A 24,449-nucleotide genomic window follows, 5' to 3' on the forward strand; every position below is an offset into this window, starting at 1 on the left:
TGTCTGCTGTCAGTCACCACACTACCCTGCTACAGCATACTGTCTGTCTGCTGTCTGTCAGTCACCACACTACCCTGCTACAGCTTACTGTCTATCTGCTGCCAGTCACCACACTACCCTGCTACAACATACTGTCTGTCTGCTGTCTGCCAGTCACCACACTACCCTACTACAGCATACTGTCTGTCTGCTGTCTGCCAGTGACCACACTACCCTGCTACAGCATACTGTTTGTCTGCTGTCTGCCAGTCACCACACTACCCTGCTACAACATACTGGCTGTCTGTCGGTCACCACACTACCCTGCTACAGCATACTGTCTGTCTGCTGCCAGTCACCACACTACCCTGCTACAACATACTGTCTGTCTGCTGTCTGTCACCACACTACCCTGCTACAGCATACTGTCTGTCTGCTGTCTGCCAGTCACCACACTACCCTGCTACAACATACTGTCTGTCTGCCAGTCACCACACTACCCTGCTACAACATACTGTCTGTCTGCTGTCTGCCAGTCACTACACTACCCTGCTACAGCATACTGTCTGTCTGCTGTCTGCCAGTCACCACACTACCCTGCTACAACATACTGTCTGTCTGCTGTCTGTCAGTCACCACACTACCCTGCTACAGCATACTGTCTGTCTGCTGTCAGTCACCACACCACCCTGCTACAACATACTGTCTGTCTGCTGTCTGTCACCACACTACCCTGCTACAACATACTGTCTGTCTGCTGTCAGTCACCACACTACCCTGCTACAGCATACTGTCTGTCTGCTGCCAGTCACCACACTACCCTGCTACAGCATACTGTCTGTCTGCTGTCTGTCACCACACTACCCTGCAACAGCATATTGTTTGTCTCCTGTCTCACCACACTACCCTGCTACAGCATACTGTCTGTCTGCTGTCTGTCAGTCACCACACTACCCTGCTACAGCTTACTGTCTGTCTGCTGCCAGTCACCACACTACCCTGCTACAACATACTGTCTGTCTGCTGTCTGCCAGTCACCACACTACCCTGCTACAGCACACTGTCTGTCTGCTGTCTGCCAGTGACCACACTACCCTGCTACAGCATACTGTTTGTCTGCTGTCTGCCAGTCACCACACTACCCTGCTACAGCATACTGTCTGTCTGCTGCCAGTCACCACACTACCCAGCTACAACATACTGTCTGACTGCTGTCAGTCACCACACTACCCTGCTACAACATACTGTCTGTCTGCTGTCAGTCACCACACTACCCTGCTACAGCATACTGTCTGTCTGCTGTCTGTCAGACACCACACTACCCTGCTACAACATGCTGTCTGTCTGCTGCCAGTCACCACACTACCCTGCTACAACATACTGTCTGACTGCTGTCTGCCAGTCACCACACTACCCTACTACAGCATACTGTCTGTCTGCTGTCTGCCAGTGACCACACTACCCTTCTACAGCATACTGTCTGTCTGCTGTCTGCAGTCACCACACTACCCTGCTACAACATACTGTCTGTCTGCTGTCTGCCAGTCACCACACTACCCTGCTACAGCATACTGTCTGTCTGCTGTCTGCCAGTCACCACACTACCCTGCTACAACATACTGTCTGTCTGCTGTCTGCCAGTCACCACACTACCCTGCTACAGCTTACTGTCTATCTGCTGCCAGTCACCACACTACCCTGCTACAACATACTGTCTGTCTGCTGTCTGCCAGTCACCACACTACCCTACTACAGCATACTGTCTGTCTGCTGTCTGCCAGTGACCACACTACCCTGCTACAGCATACTGTTTGTCTGCTGTCTGCCAGTCACCACACTACCCTGCTACAACATACTGTCTGTCTGCTGTCTGTCAGTCACCACACTACCCTGCTACAGCATACTGTCTGTCTGCTGTCAGTCGCCACACTACCCTGCTACAACATACTGTCTGTCTGCTGTCAGTCACCACACTACCCTGCTACAGCATACTGTCTGTCTGCTGCCAGTCACTACACTACCCTGCTACAGCATACTGTCTGTCTGCTGCCAGTCACCACACTACCCTGCTACAACATACTGTCTGTCTGCTGTCTGTCACCACACTACCCTGCTACAGCATACTGTCTGTCTGCTGTCTGTCACCACACTACCCTGCTACAGCATACTGTCTGTCTGCTGTCTGCCAGTCACCACACTACCCTGCTACAACATACTGTCTGTCTGCCAGTCACCACACTACCCTGCTACAACATACTGTCTGTCTGCTGTCTGTCAGTCACCACACTACCCTGCTACAACATGCTGTCTGTCTGCTGTCTGTCACCACACTACCCTGCTACAGCATACTGTCTGTCTGCTGCCAGTCACCACACTACCCTGCTGCAGCATACTGTCTGTCTGCTGTCTGTCAGTCACCACACTACCCTGCTACAGCATACTGTCTGTCTGCTGCCAGTCACCACACTACCCTGCTACAACATACTGTCTGTCTGCTGTCTGCCAGTCACCACACTACCCTGCTACAGCATACTGTCTGTCTGCTGTCTGCCAGTCACCACACTACCCTGCTACAACATACTGTCTGTCTGCTGTCTGCCAGTCACCACACTACCTTGCTACAACATACTGTCTGTCTGCTGTCTGCCAGTCACCACACTACCCTGCTACAACATACTGTCTGTCTGCTGTCTGTAAGTCACCACACTACCCTGCTACAACATACTGTCTGTCTGCTGTCAGTCACCACACTACCCTGCTACAGCATACTGTCTGTCTGCTGTCTGTCAGTCACCACACTACCCTGCTACAGCTTACTGTCTATCTGCTGCCAGTCACCACACTACCCTGCTACAACATACTGTCTGTCTGCTGTCTGCCAGTCACCACACTACCCTGCTACAGCATACTGTCTGTCTGCTGTCTGCCAGTGACCACACTACCCTGCTACAGCATACTGTTTGTCTGCTGTCTGCCAGTCACCACACTACCCTGCTACAACATACTGTCTGTCTGCTGTCAGTCACCACACTACCCTGCTACAGCATACTGTCTGTCTGCTGCCAGTCACCACACTACCCTGCTACAACATACTGTCTGTCTGCTGTCTGTCACCACACTACCCTGCTACAGCATACTGTCTGTCTGCTGTCTGCCAGTCACCACACTACCCTGCTACAGCATACTGTCTGTCTGCTGTCTGTCACCACACTACCCTGCTACAGCATACTGTCTGTCTGCTGTCTGCCAGTCACCACACTACCCTGCTACAACATACTGTCTGTCTGCTTCAGTCACCACACTACCCTGCTACAACATACTGTCTGTCTGCTGTCTGTCAGACACCACACTACCCTGCTACAACATGCTGTCTGTCTGCTGTCTGTCACCACACTACCCTGCTACAGCATACTGTCTGTCTGCTGCCAGTCACCACACTACCCTGCTGCAGCATACTGTCTGTCTGCTGTCTGTCAGTCACCACACTACCCTTGCTACAGCATACTGTCTGTCTGCTGCCAGTCACCACACTACCCTGCTACAACATACTGTCTGTCTGCTGTCTGCCAGTCACCACACTACCCTGCTACAGCATACTGTCTGTCTGCTGTCTGCCAGTCACCACACTACCCTGCTACAACATACTGTCTGTCTGCTGTCTGCCAGTCACCACACTACCTTGCTACAACATACTGTCTGTCTGCTGTCTGCCAGTCACCACACTACCCTGCTACAACATACTGTCTGTCTGCTGTCTGTAAGTCACCACACTACCCTGCTACAACAGACTGTCTGTCTGCTGTCAGTCACCACACTACCCTGCTACAGCATACTGTCTGTCTGCTGTCTGTCAGTCACCACACTACCCTGCTACAGCTTACTGTCTGTCTGCTGCCAGTCACCACACTACCCTGCTACAACATACTGTCTGTCTGCTGTCTGCCAGTCACCACACTACCCTACTACAGCATACTGTCTGTCTGCTGTCTGCCAGTGACCACACTACCCTGCTACAGCATACTGTTTGTCTGCTGTCTGCCAGTCACCACACTACCCTGCTACAACATACTGTCTGTCTGCTGTCTGTCAGTCACCACACTACCCTGCTACAGCATACTGTCTGTCTGCTGCCAGTCACCACACTACCCTGCTACAACATACTGTCTGTCTGCTGTCTGTCACCACACTACCCTGCTACAGCATACTGTCTGTCTGCTGTCTGCCAGTCACCACACTACCCTGCTACAACATACTGTCTGTCTGCTGCAGTCACCACACTACCCTGCTACAACATACTGTCTGTCTGCTGTCTGCCAGTCACTACACTACCCTGCTACAGCATACTGTCTGTCTGCTGTCTGCCAGTCACCACACTACCCTGCTACAACATACTGTCTGTCTGCTGTCTGTCAGTCACCACACTACCCTGCTACAGCATACTGTCTGTCTGCTGTCAGTCACCACACCACCCTGCTACAACATACTGTCTGTCTGCTGTCTGACACCACACTACCCTGCTACAGCATACTGTCTGTCTGCTGTCAGTCACCACACTACCCTGCTACAGCATACTGTCTGTCTGCTGTCTGCCAGTCACCACACTACCCTGCTACAGCATACTGTCTGTCTGCTGTCTGTCACCACACTACCCTGCAACAGCATATTGTTTGTCTCCTGTCTGTCACCACACTACCCTGCTACAGCATACTGTCTGTCTGCTGTCTGTCAGTCACCACACTACCCTGCTACAGCATACTGTCTGTCTGCTGCCAGTCACCACACTACCCTGCTACAACATACTGTCTGTCTGCTGTCTGCCAGTCACCACACTACCATACTACAGCATACTGTCTGTCTGCTGTCTGCCAGTGACCACACTACCCTGCTACAGCATACTGTTTGTCTGCTGTCTGCCAGTCACCACACTACCCTGCTACAACATACTGTCTGTCTGCTGTCTGTCAGTCACCACACTACCCTGCTACAGCATACTGTCTGTGTGCTGTCAGTCGCCACACTACCCTGCTACAACATACTGTCTGTCTGCTGTCTGTCACCACACTACCCTGCTGCAACATACTGTCTGTCTGCTGTCAGTCACCACACTACCCTGCTACAGCATACTGTCTGTCTCGCTGTCTCACCACACTACCCTGCTACAGCATACTGTCTGTCTGCTGTCTGTCAGTCACCACACTACCCTGCTGCAGCTTACTGTCTGTCTGCTGCCCAGTCACCACACTACCCTGCTACAACATACTGTCTGTCTGCTGTCTGCCAGTCACCACACTACCCTGCTACAGCATACTGTCTGTCTGCTGTCTGCCAGTCACCACACTACCCTGCTACAACATACTGTCTGTCTGCTGTCTGCTGTCAGTCACCACACTACCCTGCTGCAACATACTGTCTGTCTGCTGTCAGTCGCCACACTACCCTGCTACAACATACTGTCTGTCTCGCTGTCTGTCACCACACTACCCTGCTACAGCATACTGTCTGTCTGCTGTCTGTCAACCACACTACCCTGCTACAGCTTACTGTCTGTCTGCTGCCAGTCACCACACTACCCTGCTACAACATACTGTCTGTCTGCTGTCTGCCAGTCACCACACTACCCTGCTACAGCATACTGTCTGTCTGCTGTCTGCCAGTGACCACACTACCCTGCTACAACATACTGTTTGTCTGCTGTCTGCCAGTCACCACACTACCCTGCTACAACATTCTGTCTGTCTGCTGTCTGTCAGTCACCACACTACCCTGCTACAGCATACTGTCTGTCTGCTGTCAGTCACCACACTACCCTGCTACAACATACTGTCTGTCTGCTGTCTGTCACCACACTACCCTGCTGCAACATACTGTCTGTCTGCTGTCAGTCACCACACTACCCTGCTACAGCATACTGTCTGTCTGCTGCCAGTCACCACACTACCCTGCTACAGCATACTGTCTGTCTGCTGCCAGTCACCACACTACCCTGCTACAACATACTGTCTGTCTGCTACTGTCACCACACTACCCTGCTACAACATACTGTCTGTCTGCTGTCTGCCAGTCACCACACTACCCTGCTACAGCATACTGTCTGTCTGCTGTCTGCCAGTCACCACACTACCCTGCTACAACATACTGTCTGTCTGCTGTCTGCCAGTCACCACACTACCCTGCTACAACATACTGTCTGTCTGCTGTCTGCCAGTCACCACACTACCCTGCTACAGCATACTGTCTGTCTGCTGTCTGCCAGTCACCACACTACCCTGCTACAACATACTGTCTGTCTGCTGTCTGCCAGTCACCACACTACCCTGCTACAACATACTGTCTGTCTGCTGTCTGCCAGTCACCACACTACCCTGCTACAACATACTGTCTGTCTGCTGTCTGCCAGTCACCACACTACCCTGCTACAGCATACTGTCTGTCTGCTGCCAGTCACCACACTACCCTGCTACAACATACTGTCTGTCTGCTGTCTGCCAGTCACCACACTACCCTGCTACAGCATACTGTCTGTCTGCTGTCTGCCAGTCACCACACTACCCTGCTACAGCATACTGTTTGTCTGCTGTCTGCCAGTCACCACACTACCCTGCTACAACATACTGTCTGTCTGCTGTCTGTCAGTCACCACACTACCCTGCTACAGCATACTGTCTGTCTGCTGTCCAGTCACCACACTACCCTGCTACAACATACTGTCTGTCTGCTGTCAGTCACCACACTACCCTGCTACAGCATACTGTCTGTCTGCTGCCAGTCACTACACTACCCTGCTACAGCATACTGTCTGTCTGCTGCCAGTCACCACACTACCCTGCTACAACATACTGTCTGTCTGCTGTCTGTCACCACACTACCCTGCTACAGCATACTGTCTGTCTGCTGTCTGTCACCACACTACCCTGCTACAGCATACTGTCTGTCTGCTGTCTGCCAGTCACCACACTACCCTGCTACAACATACTGTCTGTCTGCTGTCAGTCACCACACTACCCTGCTACAGCATACTGTCTGTCTGCTGTCTGTCACCACACTACCCTGCTACAGCATACTGTCTGTCTGCTGTCGAGTCACCACACTACCCTGCTACAGCATACTGTCTGTCTGCTGTCAGTCACCACACTACCCTGCTACAGCATACTGTCTGTCTGCTGCCAGTCACCACACTACCCTGCTACAGCATACTGTCTGTCTGCTGCCAGTCACCACACTACCCTGCTGCAGCATACTGTCTGTCTGCTGTCTGTCAGTCACCACACTACCCTGCTACAGCATACTGTCTGTCTGCTGCCAGTCACCACACTACCCTGCTACAACATACTGTCTGTCTGCTGTCTGCCAGTCACCACACTACCCTGCTACAACATACTGTCTGTCTGCTGTCTGCCAGTCACCACACTACCCTGCTACAACATACTGTCTGTCTGCTGTCTGCCAGTCACCACACTACCCTGCTACAGCATACTGTCTGTCTGCTGTCTGTCAGTCACCACACTACCCTGCTACAGCTTACTGTCTGTCTGCTGCCAGTCACCACACTACCCTGCTACAACATACTGTCTGTCTGCTGTCTGCCAGTCACCACACTACCCTGCTACAACATACTGTCTGTCTGCTGTCAGTCACCACACTACCCTGCTACAGCATACTGTCTGTCTGCTGCCAGTCACCACACTACCCTGCTACAACATACTGTCTGTCTGCTGCCAGTCACCACACTACCCTGCTACAACATACTGTCTGTCTGCTGTCTGCCAGTCACCACACTACCCTGCTACAGCATACTGTCTGTCTGCTGTCTGAGTCACCACACTACCCTGCTACAGCATACTGTCTGTCTGCTGTCTGCCAGTCACCACACTACCCTGCTACAACATACTGTCTGTCTGCTGCCAGTCACCACACTACCCTGCTACAGCATACTGTCTGTCTGCTGCTGTCAGTCACCACACTACCCTGCTACAACATACTGTCTGTCTGCTGTCAGTCACCACACTACCCTGCTACAGCATACTGTCTGTCTGCTGCCAGTCACCACACTACCCTGCTACAGCATACTGTCTGTCTGCTGCCAGTCACCACACTACCCTGCTACAACATACTGTCTGTCTGCTGTCTGTCACCACACTACCCTGCTACAGCATACTGTCTGTCTGCTGTCTGCCAGTCACCACACTACCCTGCTACAGCATACTGTCTGTCTGCTGTCTGCCAGTCACCACACTACCCTGCTACAACATACTGTCTGTCTGCTGTCTGCCAGTCACCACACTACCCTGCTACAGCATACTGTCTGTCTGCTGTCTGTCACCACACTACCCTGCTACAACATACTGTCTGTCTGCTGTCTGCCAGTCACCACACTACCCTGCTACAACATACTGTCTGTCTGCTGCCAGTCACCACACTACCCTGCTACAGCATACTGTCTGTCTGCTGTCAGTCACCACACTACCCTGCTACAACATACTGTCTGTCTGCTGTCAGTCACCACACTACCCTGCTACAGCATACTGTCTGTCTGCTGCCCAGTCACCACACTACCCTGCTACAGCATACTGTCTGTCTGCTGCCAGTCACCACACTACCCTGCTACAACATACTGTCTGTCTGCTGTCTGTCACCACACTACCCTGCTACAGCATACTGTCTGTCTGCTGTCTGTCACCACACTACCCTGCTACAGCATACTGTCTGTCTGCTGTCAGTCACCACACTACCCTGCTACAGCATACTGTCTGTCTGCTGCCAGTCACCACACTACCCTGCTACAGCATACTGTCTGTCTGCTGCCAGTCACCACACTACCCTGCTACAACATACTGTCTGTCTGCTGTCTGTCACCACACTACCCTGCTACAGCATACTGTCTGTCTGCTGTCTGTCACCACACTACCCTGCTACAGCATACTGTCTGTCTGCTGTCTGCCAGTCACCACACTACCCTGCTACAACATACTGTCTGTCTGCCAGTCACCACACTACCCTGCTACAACATACTGTCTGTCTGCTGTCTGTCAGACACCACACTACCCTGCTACAACATGCTGTCTGTCTGAGGTCTGTCAGTCACCACACTACCCTGCTACAGCATACTGTCTGTCTGCTGTCAGTCACCACACTACCCTGCTACAGAATACTGTCTGTCTGCTGCCAGTCACCAAACTACCCTGCTACAGCATACTGTCTGTCTGCTGCCAGTCACCACACTACCCTGCTGCAGCATACTGTCTGTCTGCTGTCTGTCAGTCACCACACTACCCTGCTACAGCATACTGTCTGTCTGCTGCCAGTCACCACACTACCCTGCTACAACATACTGTCTGTCTGCTGTCTGCCAGTCACCACACTACCCTGCTACAGCATACTGTCTGTCTGCTGTCTGCCAGTCACCACACTACCCTGCTACAACATACTGTCTGTCTGCTGTCTGCCAGTCACCACACTACCTTGCTACAACATACTGTCTGTCTGCTGTCTGCCAGTCACCACACTACCCTGCTACAACATACTGTCTGTCTGCTGTCTGTCAGTCACCACACTACCCTGCTACAACATACTGTCTGTCTGCTGTCAGTCACCACACTACCCTGCTACAGCATACTGTCTGTCTGCTGTCTGTCAGTCACCACACTACCCTGCTACAGCTTACTGTCTATCTGCTGCCAGTCACCACACTACCCTGCTACAACATACTGTCTGTCTGCTGTCTGCCAGTCACCACACTACCCTGCTACAACATACTGTCTGTCTGCTGTCAGTCACCACACTACCCTGCTACAGCATACTGTCTGTCTGCTGCCAGTCACTACACTACCCTGCTACAGCATACTGTCTGTCTGCTGCCAGTCACCACACTACCCTGCTACAACATACTGTCTGTCTGCTGTCTGTCACCACACTACCCTGCTACAGCATACTGTCTGTCTGCTGTCTGTCACCACACTACCCTGCTACAGCATACTGTCTGTCTGCTGTCTGCCAGTCACCACACTACCCTGCTACAACATACTGTCTGTCTGCGTCAGTCACCACACTACCCTGCTACAGCATACTGTCTGTCTGCTGTCAGTCACCACACTACCCTGCTACAGAATACTGTCTGTCTGCTGCCAGTCACCACACTACCCTGCTACAGCATACTGTCTGTCTGCTGTCAGTCACCACACTACCCTGCTACAGAATACTGTCTGTCTGCTGCCAGTCACCACACTACCCTGCTACAGCATACTGTCTGTCTGCTGCCAGTCACCACACTACCCTGCTGCAGCATACTGTCTGTCTGCTGTCTGTCAGTCACCACACTACCCTGCTACAGCATACTGTCTGTCTGCTGCCAGTCACCACACTACCCTGCTACAACATACTGTCTGTCTGCTGTCTGCCAGTCACCACACTACCCTGCTACAGCATACTGTCTGTCTGCTGTCTGCCAGTCACCACACTACCCTGCTACAACATACTGTCTGTCTGCTGTCTGCCAGTCACCACACTACCCTGCTACAACATACTGTCTGTCTGCTGTCTGCCAGTCACCACACTACCCTGCTACAACATACTGTCTGTCTGCTGTCTGTCAGTCACCACACTACCCTGCTACAACATACTGTCTGTCTGCTGTCTGCCAGTCACCACACTACCCTGCTACAACATACTGTCTGTCTGCTGTCTGCCAGTCACCACACTACCCTGCTACAGCATACTGTCTGTCTGCTGTCTGCCAGTCACCACACTACCCTGCTACAGCATACTGTCTGTCTGCTGCCAGTCACCACACTACCCTGCTACAGCATACTGTCTGTCTGCTGTCTGCCAGTCACCACACTACCCTACTACAGCATACTGTCTGTCTGCTGTCTGCCAGTGACCACACTACCCTGCTACAGCATACTGTCTGTCTGCTGTCTGCCAGTCACCACACTACCCTGCTACAACATACTGTCTGTCTGCTGTCTGTCAGTCACCACACTACCCTGCTACAACATACTGTCTGTCTGCTGTCAGTCGCCACACTACCCTGCTGCAACATACTGTCTGTCTGCTGTCAGTCACCACACTACCCTGCTACAGCATACTGTCTGTCTGCTGCCAGTCACCACACTACCCTGCTACAGCATACTGTCTGTCTGCTGCCAGTCACCACACTACCCTGCTACAACATACTGTCTGTCTGCTGTCTGTCACCACACTACCCTGCTACAGCATACTGTCTGTCTGCTGTCTGTCACCACACTACCCTGCTACAGCATACTGTCTGTCTGCTGTCTGCCAGTCACCACACTACCCTGCTACAACATACTGTCTGTCTGCTGCCAGTCACCACACTACCCTGCTACAGCATACTGTCTGTCTGCTGTCAGTCACCACACTACCCTGCTACAGCATACTGTCTGTCTGCTGCCAGTCACCACACTACCCTGCTACAGCATACTGTCTGTCTGCTGTCAGTCACCACACTACCCTGCTACAGCATACTGTCTGTCTGCTGCCAGTCACCACACTACCCTGCTACAGCATACTGTCTGTCTGCTGCCAGTCACCACACTACCCTGCTACAGCATACTGTCTGTCTGCTGTCTGTCAGTCACCACACTACCCTGCTACAGCATACTGTCTGTCTGCTGCTGCCAGTCACCACACTACCCTGCTACAACATACTGTCTGTCTGCTGTCTGCCAGTCACCACACTACCCTGCTACAGCATACTGTCTGTCTGCTGTCTGCCAGTCACCACACTACCCTGCTACAACATACTGTCTGTCTGCTGTCTGCCAGTCACCACACTACCCTGCTACAACATACTGTCTGTCTGCTGTCTGCCAGTCACCACACTACCCTGCTACAACATACTGTCTGTCTGCTGTCTGCCAGTCACCACACTACCCTGCTACAGCATACTGTCTGTCTGCTGTCTGCCAGTCACCACACTACCCTGCTACAGCATACTGTCTGTCTGCTGTCTGCCAGTCACCACACTACCCTGCTACAGCATACTGTCTGTCTGCTGTCTTCAGTCACCACACTACCCTGCTACAACATACTGTCTGTCTGCTGTCTGCCAGTCACCACACTACCCTGCTACAACATACTGTCTGTTTGCTGTCAGTCACCACACTACCCTGCTACAGCATACTGTCTGTCTGCTGCCAGTCACTACACTACCCTGCTACAGCATACTGTCTGTCTGCTGCCAGTCACCACACTACCCTGCTACAACATACTGTCTGTCTGCTGTCTGTCACCACACTACCCTGCTACAGCATACTGTCTGTCTGCTGTCTGTCACCACACTACCCTGCTACAGCATACTGTCTGTCTGCTGTCTGCCAGTCACCACACTACCCTGCTACAACATACTGTCTGTCTGCCAGTCACCACACTACCCTGCTACAGCATACTGTCTGTCTGCTGTCAGTCACCACACTACCCTGCTACAGAATACTGTCTGTCTGCTGCCAGTCACCACACTACCCTGCTACAGCATACTGTCTGTCTGCTGTCAGTCACCACACTACCCTGCTACAGAATACTGTCTGTCTGCTGCCAGTCACCACACTACCCTGCTACAGCATACTGTCTGTCTGCTGCCAGTCACCACACTACCCTGCTGCAGCATACTGTCTGTCTGCTGTCTGTCAGTCACCACACTACCCTGCTACAGCATACTGTCTGTCTGCTGCCAGTCACCACACTACCCTGCTACAACATACTGTCTGTCTGCTGTCTGCCAGTCACCACACTACCCTGCTACAGCATACTGTCTGTCTGCTGTCTGCCAGTCACCACACTACCCTGCTACAACATACTGTCTGTCTGCTGTCTGCCAGTCACCACACTACCTTGCTACAACATACTGTCTGTCTGCTGTCTGCCAGTCACCACACTACCCTGCTACAACATACTGTCTGTCTGCTGTCTGTAAGTCACCACACTACCCTGCTACAACATACTGTCTGTCTGCTGTCAGTCACCACACTACCCTGCTACAGCATACTGTCTGTCTGCTGTCTGTCAGTCACCACACTACCCTGCTACAGCTTACTGTCTGTCTGCTGCCAGTCACCACACTACCCTGCTACAACATACTGTCTGTCTGCTGTCTGCCAGTCACCACACTACCCTACTACAGCATACTGTCTGTCTGCTGTCTGCCAGTGACCACACTACCCTGCTACAGCATACTGTTTGTCTGCTGTCTGCCAGTCACCACACTACCCTGCTACAACATACTGGCTGTCTGTCAGTCTCCACACTACCCTGCTACAGCATACTGTCTGTCTGCTGTCAGTCGCCACACTACCCTGCTACAATATACTGTCTGTCTGCTGTCTGTCACCACACTACCCTGCTGCAATATACTGTTTGTCTGCTGTCAGTCACCACACTACCCTGCTACAGCATACTGTCTGTCTGCTGCCAGTCACTACACTACCCTGCTACAGCATACTGTCTGTCTGCTGCCAGTCACCACACTACCCTGCTACAACATACTGTCTGTCTGCTGTCTGTCACCACACTACCCTGCTACAGCATACTGTCTGTCTGCTGTCTGCCAGTCACCACACTACCCTGCTACAACATACCGTCTGTCTGCTGCCAGTCACCACACTACCCTGCTACAACATACTGTCTGTCTGCTGTCTGCCAGTCACCACACTACCCTGCTACAGCATACTGTCTGTCTGCTGTCTGCCAGTCACCACACTACCCTGCTACAACATACTGTCTGTCTGCTGTCTGTCAGTCACCACACTACCCTGCTACAGCATACTGTCTGTCTGCTGTCAGTCACCACACCACCCTGCTACAACATACTGTCTGTCTGCTGTCTGTCACCACACTACCCTGCTACAACATACTGTCTGTCTGCTGTCAGTCACCACACTACCCTGCTACAGCATACTGTCTGTCTGTGCCAGTCACCACACTACCCTGCTACAGCATACTGTCTGTCTGCTGCCAGTCACAACACTACCCTGCTACAGAATACTGTCTGTCTGCTGTCTGTCACCACACTACCCTGCAACAGCATACTGTCTGTCTCCTGTCTCACCACACTACCCTGCTACAGCATACTGTCTGTCTGCTGTCTGTCAGTCACCACACTACCCTGCTACAGCTTACTGTCTGTCTGCTGCCAGTCACCACACTACCCTGCTACAACATACTGTCTGTCTGCTGTCTGCCAGTCACCACACTACCCTGCTACAGCATACTGTCTGTCTGCTGTCTGCCAGTGACCACACTACCCTGCTACAGCATACTGTTTGTCTGCTGTCTGCCAGTCACCACACTACCCTGCTACAACATACTGTCTGTCTGCTGTCTGTCAGTCACCACACTACCCTGCTACAGCATACTGTCTGTGTGCTGTCAGTCGCCACACTACCCTGCTACAACATACTGTCTGTCTGCTGTCTGTCACCACACTACACTGCTGCAACATACTGTCTGTCTGCTGTCAGTCACCACACTACCCTGCTACAGCATACTGTCTGTCTCCTGTCTGCACCACACTACCCTGCTACAGCATACTGTCTGTCTGCTGTCTGTCAGTCACCACACTACCCTGCTGCAGCTTACTGTCTGTCTGCTGCCAGTCACCACACTACCCTGCTACAACATACTGTCTGTCTGCTGTCTGCCAGTCACCACACTACCCTGCTACAGCATACTGTCTGTCTGTGCCAGTCACCACACTACCCTGCTACAGCATACTGTCTGTCTGCTGCCAGTCACCACACTACCCTACTACAGAATACTGTCTGTCTGCTGTCTGTCACCACACTACCCTGCAACAGCATACTGTCTGTCTCCTGTCTCACCACACTACCCTGCTACAGCATACTGTCTGTCTGCTGTCTGTCAGTCACCACACTACCCTGCTACAGCTTACTGTCTGTCTGCTGCCAGTCACCACACTACCCTGCTACAACATACTGTCTGTCTGCTGTCTGCCAGTCACCACACTACCCTGCTACAGCATACTGTCTGTCTGCTGTCTGCCAGTGACCACACTACCCTGCTACAGCATACTGTTTGTCTGCTGTCTGCCAGTCACCACACTACCCTGCTACAACATACTGTCTGTCTGCTGTCTGTCAGTCACCACACTACCCTGCTACAGCATACTGTCTGTGTGCTGTCAGTCGCCACACTACCCTGCTACAGCATACTGTCTGTCTGCTGTCTGTCAGTCACCACACTACCCTGCTGCAGCTTACTGTCTGTCTGCTGCCAGTCACCACACTACCCTGCTACAACATACTGTCTGTCTGCTGTCTGCCAGTCACCACACTACCCTGCTACAGCATACTGTCTGTCTGCTGTCTGCCAGTGACCACACTACCCTGCTACAGCATACTGTTTGTCTGCTGTCTGCCAGTCACCACACTACCCTGCTACAACATTCTGTCTGTCTGCTGTCTGTCAGTCACCACACTACCCTGCTACAGCATACGTTCTGTGTGCTGTCAGTCGCCACACTACCCTGCTACAATATACTGTCTGTCTGCTGTCTGTCACCACACTACCCTGCTGCAATATACTGTTTGTCTGCTGTCAGTCACCACACTACCCTGCTACAGCATACTGTCTGTCTGCTGCCAGTCACTACACTACCCTGCTACAGCATACTGTCTGTCTGCTGCCAGTCACCACACTACCCTGCTACAACATACTGTCTGTCTGCTGTCTGTCACCACACTACCCTGCTACAGCATACTGTCTGTCTGCTGTCTGCCAGTCACCACACTACCCTGCTACAACATACTGTCTGTCTGCCAGTCACCACACTACCCTGCTACAACATACTGTCTGTCTGCTGTCTGCCAGTCACCACACTACCCTGCTACAGCATACTGTCTGTCTGCTGTCTGCCAGTCACCACACTACCCTGCTACAACATACTGTCTGTCTGCTGTCTGTCAGTCACCACACTACCCTGCTACAGCATACTGTCTGTCTGCTGTCAGTCACCACACCACCCTGCTACAACATACTGTCTGTCTGCTGTCTGTCACCACACTACCCTGCTACAACATACTGTCTGTCTGCTGTCAGTCACCACACTACCCTGCTACAGCATACTGTCTGTCTGTGCCAGTCACCACACTACCCTGCTACAGCATACTGTCTGTCTGCTGCCAGTCACAACACTACCCTGCTACAGCATACTGTCTGTCTGCTGTCTGTCACCACACTACCGTGCTACAGCATATTGTCTGTCTCCTGTCTCACCACACTACCCTGCTACAGCATACTGTCTGTCTGCTGTCTGTCAGTCACCACACTACCCTGCTACAGCTTACTGTCTGTCTGCTGCCAGTCACCACACTACCCTGCTACAACATACTGTCTGTCTGCTGTCTGCCAGTCACCACACTACCCTGCTACAGCATACTGTCTGTCTGCTGTCTGCCAGTGACCACACTACCCTGCTACAGCATACTGTTTGTCTGCTGTCTGCCAGTCACCACACTACCCTGCTACAACATACTGTCTGTCTGCTGTCTGTCAGTCACCACACTACCCTGCTACAGCATACTGTCTGTGTGCTGTCAGTCGCCACACTACCCTGCTACAACATACTGTCTGTCTGCTGTCTGTCACCACACTACACTGCTGCAACATACTGTCTGTCTGCTGTCAGTCACCACACTACCCTGCTACAGCATACTGTCTGTCTCCTGTCTCACCACACTACCCTGCTACAGCATACTGTCTGTCTGCTGTCTGTCAGTCACCACACTACCCTGCTGCAGCTTACTGTCTGTCTGCTGCCAGTCACCACACTACCCTGCTACAACATACTGTCTGTCTGCTGTCTGCCAGTCACCACACTACCCTGCTACAGCATACTGTCTGTCTGTGCCAGTCACCACACTACCCTGCTACAGCATACTGTCTGTCTGCTGCCAGTCACTACACTACCCTACTACAGAATACTGTCTGTCTGCTGTCTGTCACCACACTACCCTGCAACAGCATACTGTCTGTCTCCTGTCTCACCACACTACCCTGCTACAGCATACTGTCTGTCTGCTGTCTGTCAGTCACCACACTACCCTGCTACAGCTTACTGTCTGTCTGCTGCCAGTCACCACACTACCCTGCTACAACATACTGTCTGTCTGCTGTCTGCCAGTCACCACACTACCCTGCTACAGCATACTGTCTGTCTGCTGTCTGCCAGTGACCACACTACCCTGCTACAGCATACTGTTTGTCTGCTGTCTGCCAGTCACCACACTACCCTGCTACAACATACTGTCTGTCTGCTGTCTGTCAGTCACCACACTACCCTGCTACAGCATACTGTCTGTGTGCTGTCAGTCGCCACACTACCCTGCTACAGCATACTGTCTGTCTGCTGTCTGTCAGTCACCACACTACCCTGCTGCAGCTTACTGTCTGTCTGCTGCCAGTCACCACACTACCCTGCTACAGCATACTGTCTGTCTGCTGTCTGCCAGTCACCACACTACCCTGCTACAGCATACTGTCTGTCTGCTGTCTGCCAGTCACCACACTATCCTACTACAGCATACTGTCTGTCTGCTGTCTGCCAGTCACCACACTACCCTGCTACAACATTCTGTCTGTCTGCTGTCTGTCAGTCACCACACTACCCTGCTACAGCATACGTTCTGTGTGCTGTCAGTCGCCACACTACCCTGCTACAACATACTGTCTGTCTGCTGTCTGTCACCACACTACCCTGCTGCAACATACTGTCTGTCTGCTGTCAGTCACCACACTACCCTGCTACAGCATACTGTCTGTCTGCTGCCAGTCACTACACTACCCTGCTACAGCATACTGTCTGTCTGCTGCCAGTCACCACACTACCCTGCTACAACATACTGTCTGTCTGCTGTCTGTCACCACACTAACCTGCAACAGCATACTGTCTGTCTTCTGTCTGTCACCACACTACCCTGCTACAGCATACTGTCTGTCTGCTGTCTGCCAGTCACCACACTACACTGCTACAGCATACTGTCTGTCTGCTGTCTGCCAGTCACCACACTACCTTGCTACAGCATACTGTCTGTCTGCTGTCTGTCAGTCACCACACTACCCTGCTACAGCATACTGTCTGTCTGCTGTCAGTCACCACACTACCCTGCTACATCATACTGTCTGTCTGCTGTCTGTCAACACACTACCCTGCTACAACATACTGTCTGTCTGCTGCCAGTCACCACACTACCCTCCTACAACATACTGTCTGTCTGCTGCCAGTCACCACACTACCCTGCTACAGCATACTGTCTGTCTGCTGTCTGTCACCACACTACCCTGCAACAGCATACTGTCTGTCTCCTGTCTCTCCACACTACCCTGCTACAGCATACTGTCTGTCTGCTGTCTGTCAGTCACCACACTACCCTGCTACAGCTTACTGTCTGTCTGCTGCCAGTCACCACACTACCCTGCTACAACATACTGTCTGTCTGCTGTCTGCCAGTCACCACACTATCCTGCTACAGCATACTGTCTGTCTGCTGTCTGCCAGTCACCACACTACCCTGCTACAACATTCTGTCTGTCTGCTGTCTGTCAGTCACCACACTACCCTGCTACAGCATACGTTCTGTGTGCTGTCAGTCGCCACACTACCCTGCTACAACATACTGTCTGTCTGCTGTCTGTCACCACACTACCCTGCTGCAACATACTGTCTGTCTGCTGTCAGTCACCACACTACCCTGCTACAGCATACTGTCTGTCTGCTGCCAGTCACTACACTACCCTGCTACAGCATACTGTCTGTCTGCTGCCAGTCACCACACTACCCTGCTACAACATACTGTCTGTCTGCTGTCTGTCACCACACTAACCTGCAACAGCATACTGTCTGTCTTCTGTCTGTCACCACACTACCCTGCTACAGCATACTGTCTGTCTGCTGTCTGCCAGTCACCACACTACACTGCTACAGCATACTGTCTGTCTGCTGTCTGCCAGTCACCACACTACCTTGCTACAGCATACTGTCTGTCTGCTGTCTGTCAGTCACCACACTACCCTGCTACAGCATACTGTCTGTCTGCTGTCAGTCACCACACAACCCTGCTACAACATACTGTCTGTCTGCTGTCTGTCAACACACTACCCTGCTACAACATACTGTCTGTCTGCTGCCAGTCACCACACTACCCTACTACAACATACTGTCTGTCTGCTGCCAGTCACCACACTACCCTGCTACAGCATACTGTCTGTCTGCTGTCTGTCACCACACTACCCTGCAACAGCATACTGTCTGTCTCCTGTCTCTCCACACTACCCTGCTACAGCATACTGTCTGTCTGCTGTCTGTCAGTCACCACACTACCCTGCTACAGCTTACTGTCTGTCTGCTGCCAGTCACCACACTACCCTGCTACAACATACTGTCTGTCTGCTGTCTGCCAGTCACCACACTATCCTACTACAGCATACTGTCTGTCTGCTGTCTGCCAGTGACCACACTACCCTGCTACAGCATACTGTTTGTCTGCTGTCTGCCAGTCACCACACTACCCTGCTACAACATACTGTCTGTCTGCTGTCTGTCAGTCACCACACTACCCTGCTACAGCATACTGTCTGTGTGCTGTCAGTCGCCACACTACCCTGCTACAACATACTGTCTGTCTGCTGTCTGTCACCACACTACCCTGCTGCAACATACTGTCTGTCTGCTGTCAGTCACCACACTACCCTGCTACAGCATACTGTCTGTCTCCTGTCTCACCACACTACCCTGCTACAGCATACTGTCTGTCTGCTGTCTGTCAGTCACCACACTACCCTGCTGCAGCTTACTGTCTGTCTGCTGCCAGTCACCACACTACCCTGCTACAACATACTGTCTGTCTGCTGTCTGCCAGTCACCACACTACCCTGCTACAGCATACTGTCTGTCTGCTGTCTGCCAGTGACTACACTACCCTGCTACAGCATACTGTTTGTCTGCTGTCTGTCAGTCGCCACACTACCCTGCTACAACATACTGTCTGTCTGCTGTCTGTCACCACACTACCCTGCTGCAACATACTGTCTGTCTGCTGTCAGTCACCACACTACCCTGCTACAGCATACTGTCTGTCTGCTGCCAGTCACTACACTACCCTGCTACAGCATACTGTCTGTCTGCTGCCAGTCACCACACTACCCTGCTACAACATACTGTCTGTCTGCTGTCTGTCACCACACTAACCTGCAACAGCATACTGTCTGTCTTCTGTCTGTCACCACACTACCCTGCTACAGCATACTGTCTGTCTGCTGTCTGCCAGTCACCACACTACACTGCTACAGCATACTGTCTGTCTGCTGTCTGCCAGTCACCACACTACCCTGCTACAACATACTGTCTGTCTGCCAGTCACCACACTACCCTGCTACAACATACTGTATGTCTGCTGTCTGCCAGTCACCACACTACCTTGCTACAGCATACTGTCTGTCTGCTGTCTGCCAGTCACCACACTACCCTGCTACAACATACTGTCTGTCTGCTGTCTGTCACCACACTACCCTGCTGCAACATACTGTCTGTCTGCTGTCAGTCACCACACTACCCTGCTACAGCACACTGTCTGTCTGCTGCCAGTCACTACACTACCCTGCTACAGCATACTGTCTGTCTGCTGCCAGTCACCACACTACCCTGCTACAACATACTGTCTGTCTGCTGTCTGTCACCACACTACCCTACTACAGCATACTGTCTGTCTGCTGTCTGCCAGTCAACACACTACCCTGCTACAACATACTGTCTGTCTGCCAGTCACCACACTACCCTGCTACAACATACTGTCTGTCTGCTGTCTGTCAGTCACCACACTACCCTGCTACAGCATACTGTCTGTCTGCTGTCAGTCACCATACCACCCTGCTACAGCATACTGTCTGTCTGCTGTCTGTCACCACACTACCCTGCTACAACATACTGTCTGTCTGCTGCCAGTCACCACACTACCCTTATACAGCATACTGTCTGTCTGCTGCCAGTCACCACACTACCCTGCTACAGCATACTGTCTGTCTGCTGTCTGTCACCACACTACCCTGCAACAGCATACTGTCTGTCTCCTGTCTCAACAAACTACCCTGCTACAGCATACTGTCTGTCTGTCTGCTGTCTGTCAGTCACCACACTACCCTGCTACAGCTTACTGTCTGTCTGCTGCCAGTCACCACACTACCCTGCTACAACATACTGTCTGTCTGCTGTCTGCCAGTCACCACACTACCCTACTACAGCATACTGTCTGTCTGCTGTCAGTCGCCACACTACCCTGCTACAACATACTGTCTGTCTGCTGTCTGTCACCACACTACCCTTTTGCAACATACTGTCTGTCTGCTGTCAGTCACCACACTACCCTGCTACAGCACACTGTCTGTCTGCTGCCAGTCACTACACTACCCTGGTACAGCATACTGTCTGTCTGCTGCCAGTCACCACACTACCCTGCTACAACATACTGTCTGTCTGCTGTCTGTCACCACACTACCCTGCTACAGCATACTGTCTGTCTGCTGTCTGTCACCACACTACCCTGCTACAGCATACTGTCTGTCTGCTGTCTGTCACCACACTACCCTGCTACAGCATACTGTCTGTCTGCTGTCTGTCACAACACTACCCTGCTACAGCATACTATCTGTCTGCTGCCAGTCACCACACTACCCTGCTACAACATACTGTCTGTCTGCTGTCTGCCAGTCACCACACTACCCTACTACAGCATACTGTCTGTCTGCTGTCTGCCAGTGACCACACTACCCTGCTACAGCATACTGTTTGTCTGCTGTCTGCCAGTCACAACACTACCCTGCTACAACATACTGTCTGTCTGCTGTCTGTCAGTCACCACACTACCCTGCTACAGCATACTGTCTGTCTGCTGTCAGTCGCCACACTACCCTGCTACAACATACTGTCTGTCTGCTGTCTGTCTGTCACCACACTACCCTGCTGCAACATACTGTCTGTCTGCTGTCAGTCACCACACTACCCTGCTACAGCATACTGTCTGTCTGCTGCCAGTCACTACACTACCCTGCTACAGCATACTGTCTGTCTGCTGCCAGTCACCACACTACCCTGCTACAACATACTGTCTGTCTGCTGTCTGTCACCACACTACCCTGCTACAGCATACTGTCTGTCTGCTGTCTGCCAGTCAACAGACTACCCTGCTACAACATACTGTCTGTCTACCAGTCACCACACTACCCTGCTACAACATACTGTCTGTCTGCTGTCTGTCAGTCACAACACTACCCTACTACAGCATACTGTCTGTCTGCTGTCTGCCAGTCACCACACTACCCTGCTACAACATACTGTCTGTCTGCCGTCTGTCAGTCACCACACTACCCTGCTACAGCATACTGTCTGTCTGCTGTCAGTCGCCACACTACCCTGCTACAACATACTGTCTGTCTGCTGTCTGTCACCACACTACCCTGCTGCAACATACTGTCTGTCTGCTGTCAGTCACCACACTACCCTGCTACAGCATACTGTCTGTCTGCTGCCAGTCACTACACTACCCTGCTACAGCATACTGTCTGTCTGCTGCCAGTCACCACACTACCCTGCTACAACATACTGTCTGTCTGCTGTCTGTCACCACACTACCCTGCTACAGCATACTGTCTGTCTGCTGTCTGCCAGTCAACACACTACCCTGCTACAACATACTGTCTGTCTGCCAGTCACCACACTACCCTGCTACAACATACTGTCTGTCTGCTGTCTGTCAGTCACCACACTACCCTGCTACAGCATACTGTCTGTCTGCTGTCATTCACCACACCACCCTGCTACAACATACTGTCTGTCTGCTGTCTATCACCACACTACCCTTCTACAACATACTGTCTGTCTGCTGTCAGTCACCACACTACCCTGCTACAGCATACTGTCTGTCTGCTGCCAGTCACCACACTACCCTGCTACAGCATACTGTCTGTCTGCTGCCAGTCACTACACTACCCTGCTACAGCATACTGTCTGTCTGCTGTCTGTCACCACACTACCCTGCAACAGCATACTGTCTGTCTCCTGTCTCACCACACTACCCTGCTACAGCATACTGTCTGTCTGCTGTCTGTCTGTCAGTCACCACACTACCCTGCTACAGCTTACTGTCTGTCTGCTGCCAGTCACCACACTACCCTGCTACAACATACTGTCTGTCTGCTGTCTGCCAGTGACCACACTACCCTGCTACAGCATACTGTTTGTCTGCTGTCTGCCAGTCACCACACTACCCTGCTACAACAAACTGTCTGTCTGCTGTCTGTCAGTCACCACACTACCCTGCTACAGCATACTGTCTGTCTGCTGTCATTTGCCTCACTACCCTTCTACAACATACTGTCTGTCTGCTGTCTGTCACCACACTACCCTGCAGCAACTTACTGTCTGTCTGCTGTCAGTCACCACACTACCCTGCTACAGCATACTGTCTGTCTGCTGCCAGTCACTACACTACCCTGCTACAGCATACTGTCTGTCTGCTGCCAGTCACCACACTACCCTGCTACAACATACTGTCTGTCTGCTGTCTGTCACCACACTACCCTGCTACAGCATACTGTCTGTCTGCTGTCTGTCACCACACTACCCTGCTACAACATACTGTCTGTCTGCTGTCTGCCAGTCACCACACTACCCTGCTACAGCATACTGTCTGTCTGCTGTCTGCCAGTCACCACACTACCCTGCTACAACTTACTGTCTGTCTGCCAGTCACCACACTACCCTGCTACAACATACTGTCTGTCTGCTGTCAGTCACCACACTACCCTGCTACAACATACTGTCTGTCTGCTGCCAGTCACCACACTACCCTGCTACAGCATACTGTCTGTCTGCTGCATGTCACCACACTACCCTGCTACAGCATACTGCCTGTCTGCTGCCTGTGACCACACTTCCCTGCTACAGCATACTGTCTGTCTGCTGTCTGCCAGTTCCCGTCTCTCTGTCCTCCCTCCTACCCGTCTCTCTGTCCTCCCTCCTAACCCTGTTTCGTTCCTGTCTCTCTGTCCTCCCTCCTACCCGTCTCTGTCCTCCCTCCTACCCGTCTCTCTGTCCTCCCTCCTACCCGTCTCTCTGTCCTCCCTCCTAACCCTGTTTCGTTCCCGTCTCTCTGTCCTCCAGTTGAAGCAGCGTCAGGAGGCAGTGAATGGGAACCCGATGGCTCTGGATGAATTGAGAGAAGCGATTCTCCTAGCAGAGGAGGCCTACCCTGGGATCTCTGACTCCCTGGTCACACAGCTGGTTAACAGACTGCAGAGGTGTGACTGCTAACTCCTATACCCTACTACCCTACCACTAACCCCTATACCCTACCACTAACCCCTAGTACCCTACCACTAACCCCTATAACCCTAGTACCCTACCACTAACCCCTATACCCTAGTACCCTACCACTAACCCCTATACC

The 24,449-nt window shown here is 52.3% G+C and overlaps 1 protein-coding gene across 1 annotated transcript in view; it reads left to right on the top strand.

Moving 5' to 3' along the window:
- Positions 1-24,449, top strand: part of LOC106575832 (serine/threonine-protein kinase 24) — a gene marked incomplete at its 5' end in the record, with an annotated part of 194,213 nt that overhangs the window by 164,789 nt on the left and 4,975 nt on the right. Inside the window, one exon of the mRNA XM_045699652.1 lies at positions 24,164-24,300. Within this exon, the coding sequence (XP_045555608.1) occupies positions 24,164-24,300 (137 nt within the window). The remainder of the gene's footprint in view (positions 1-24,163; positions 24,301-24,449) is intronic.

Source organism: Salmo salar, chromosome ssa17, assembly GCF_905237065.1.
Source record: "Salmo salar chromosome ssa17, Ssal_v3.1, whole genome shotgun sequence".
NCBI lineage: Eukaryota > Metazoa > Chordata > Actinopteri > Salmoniformes > Salmonidae > Salmo > Salmo salar.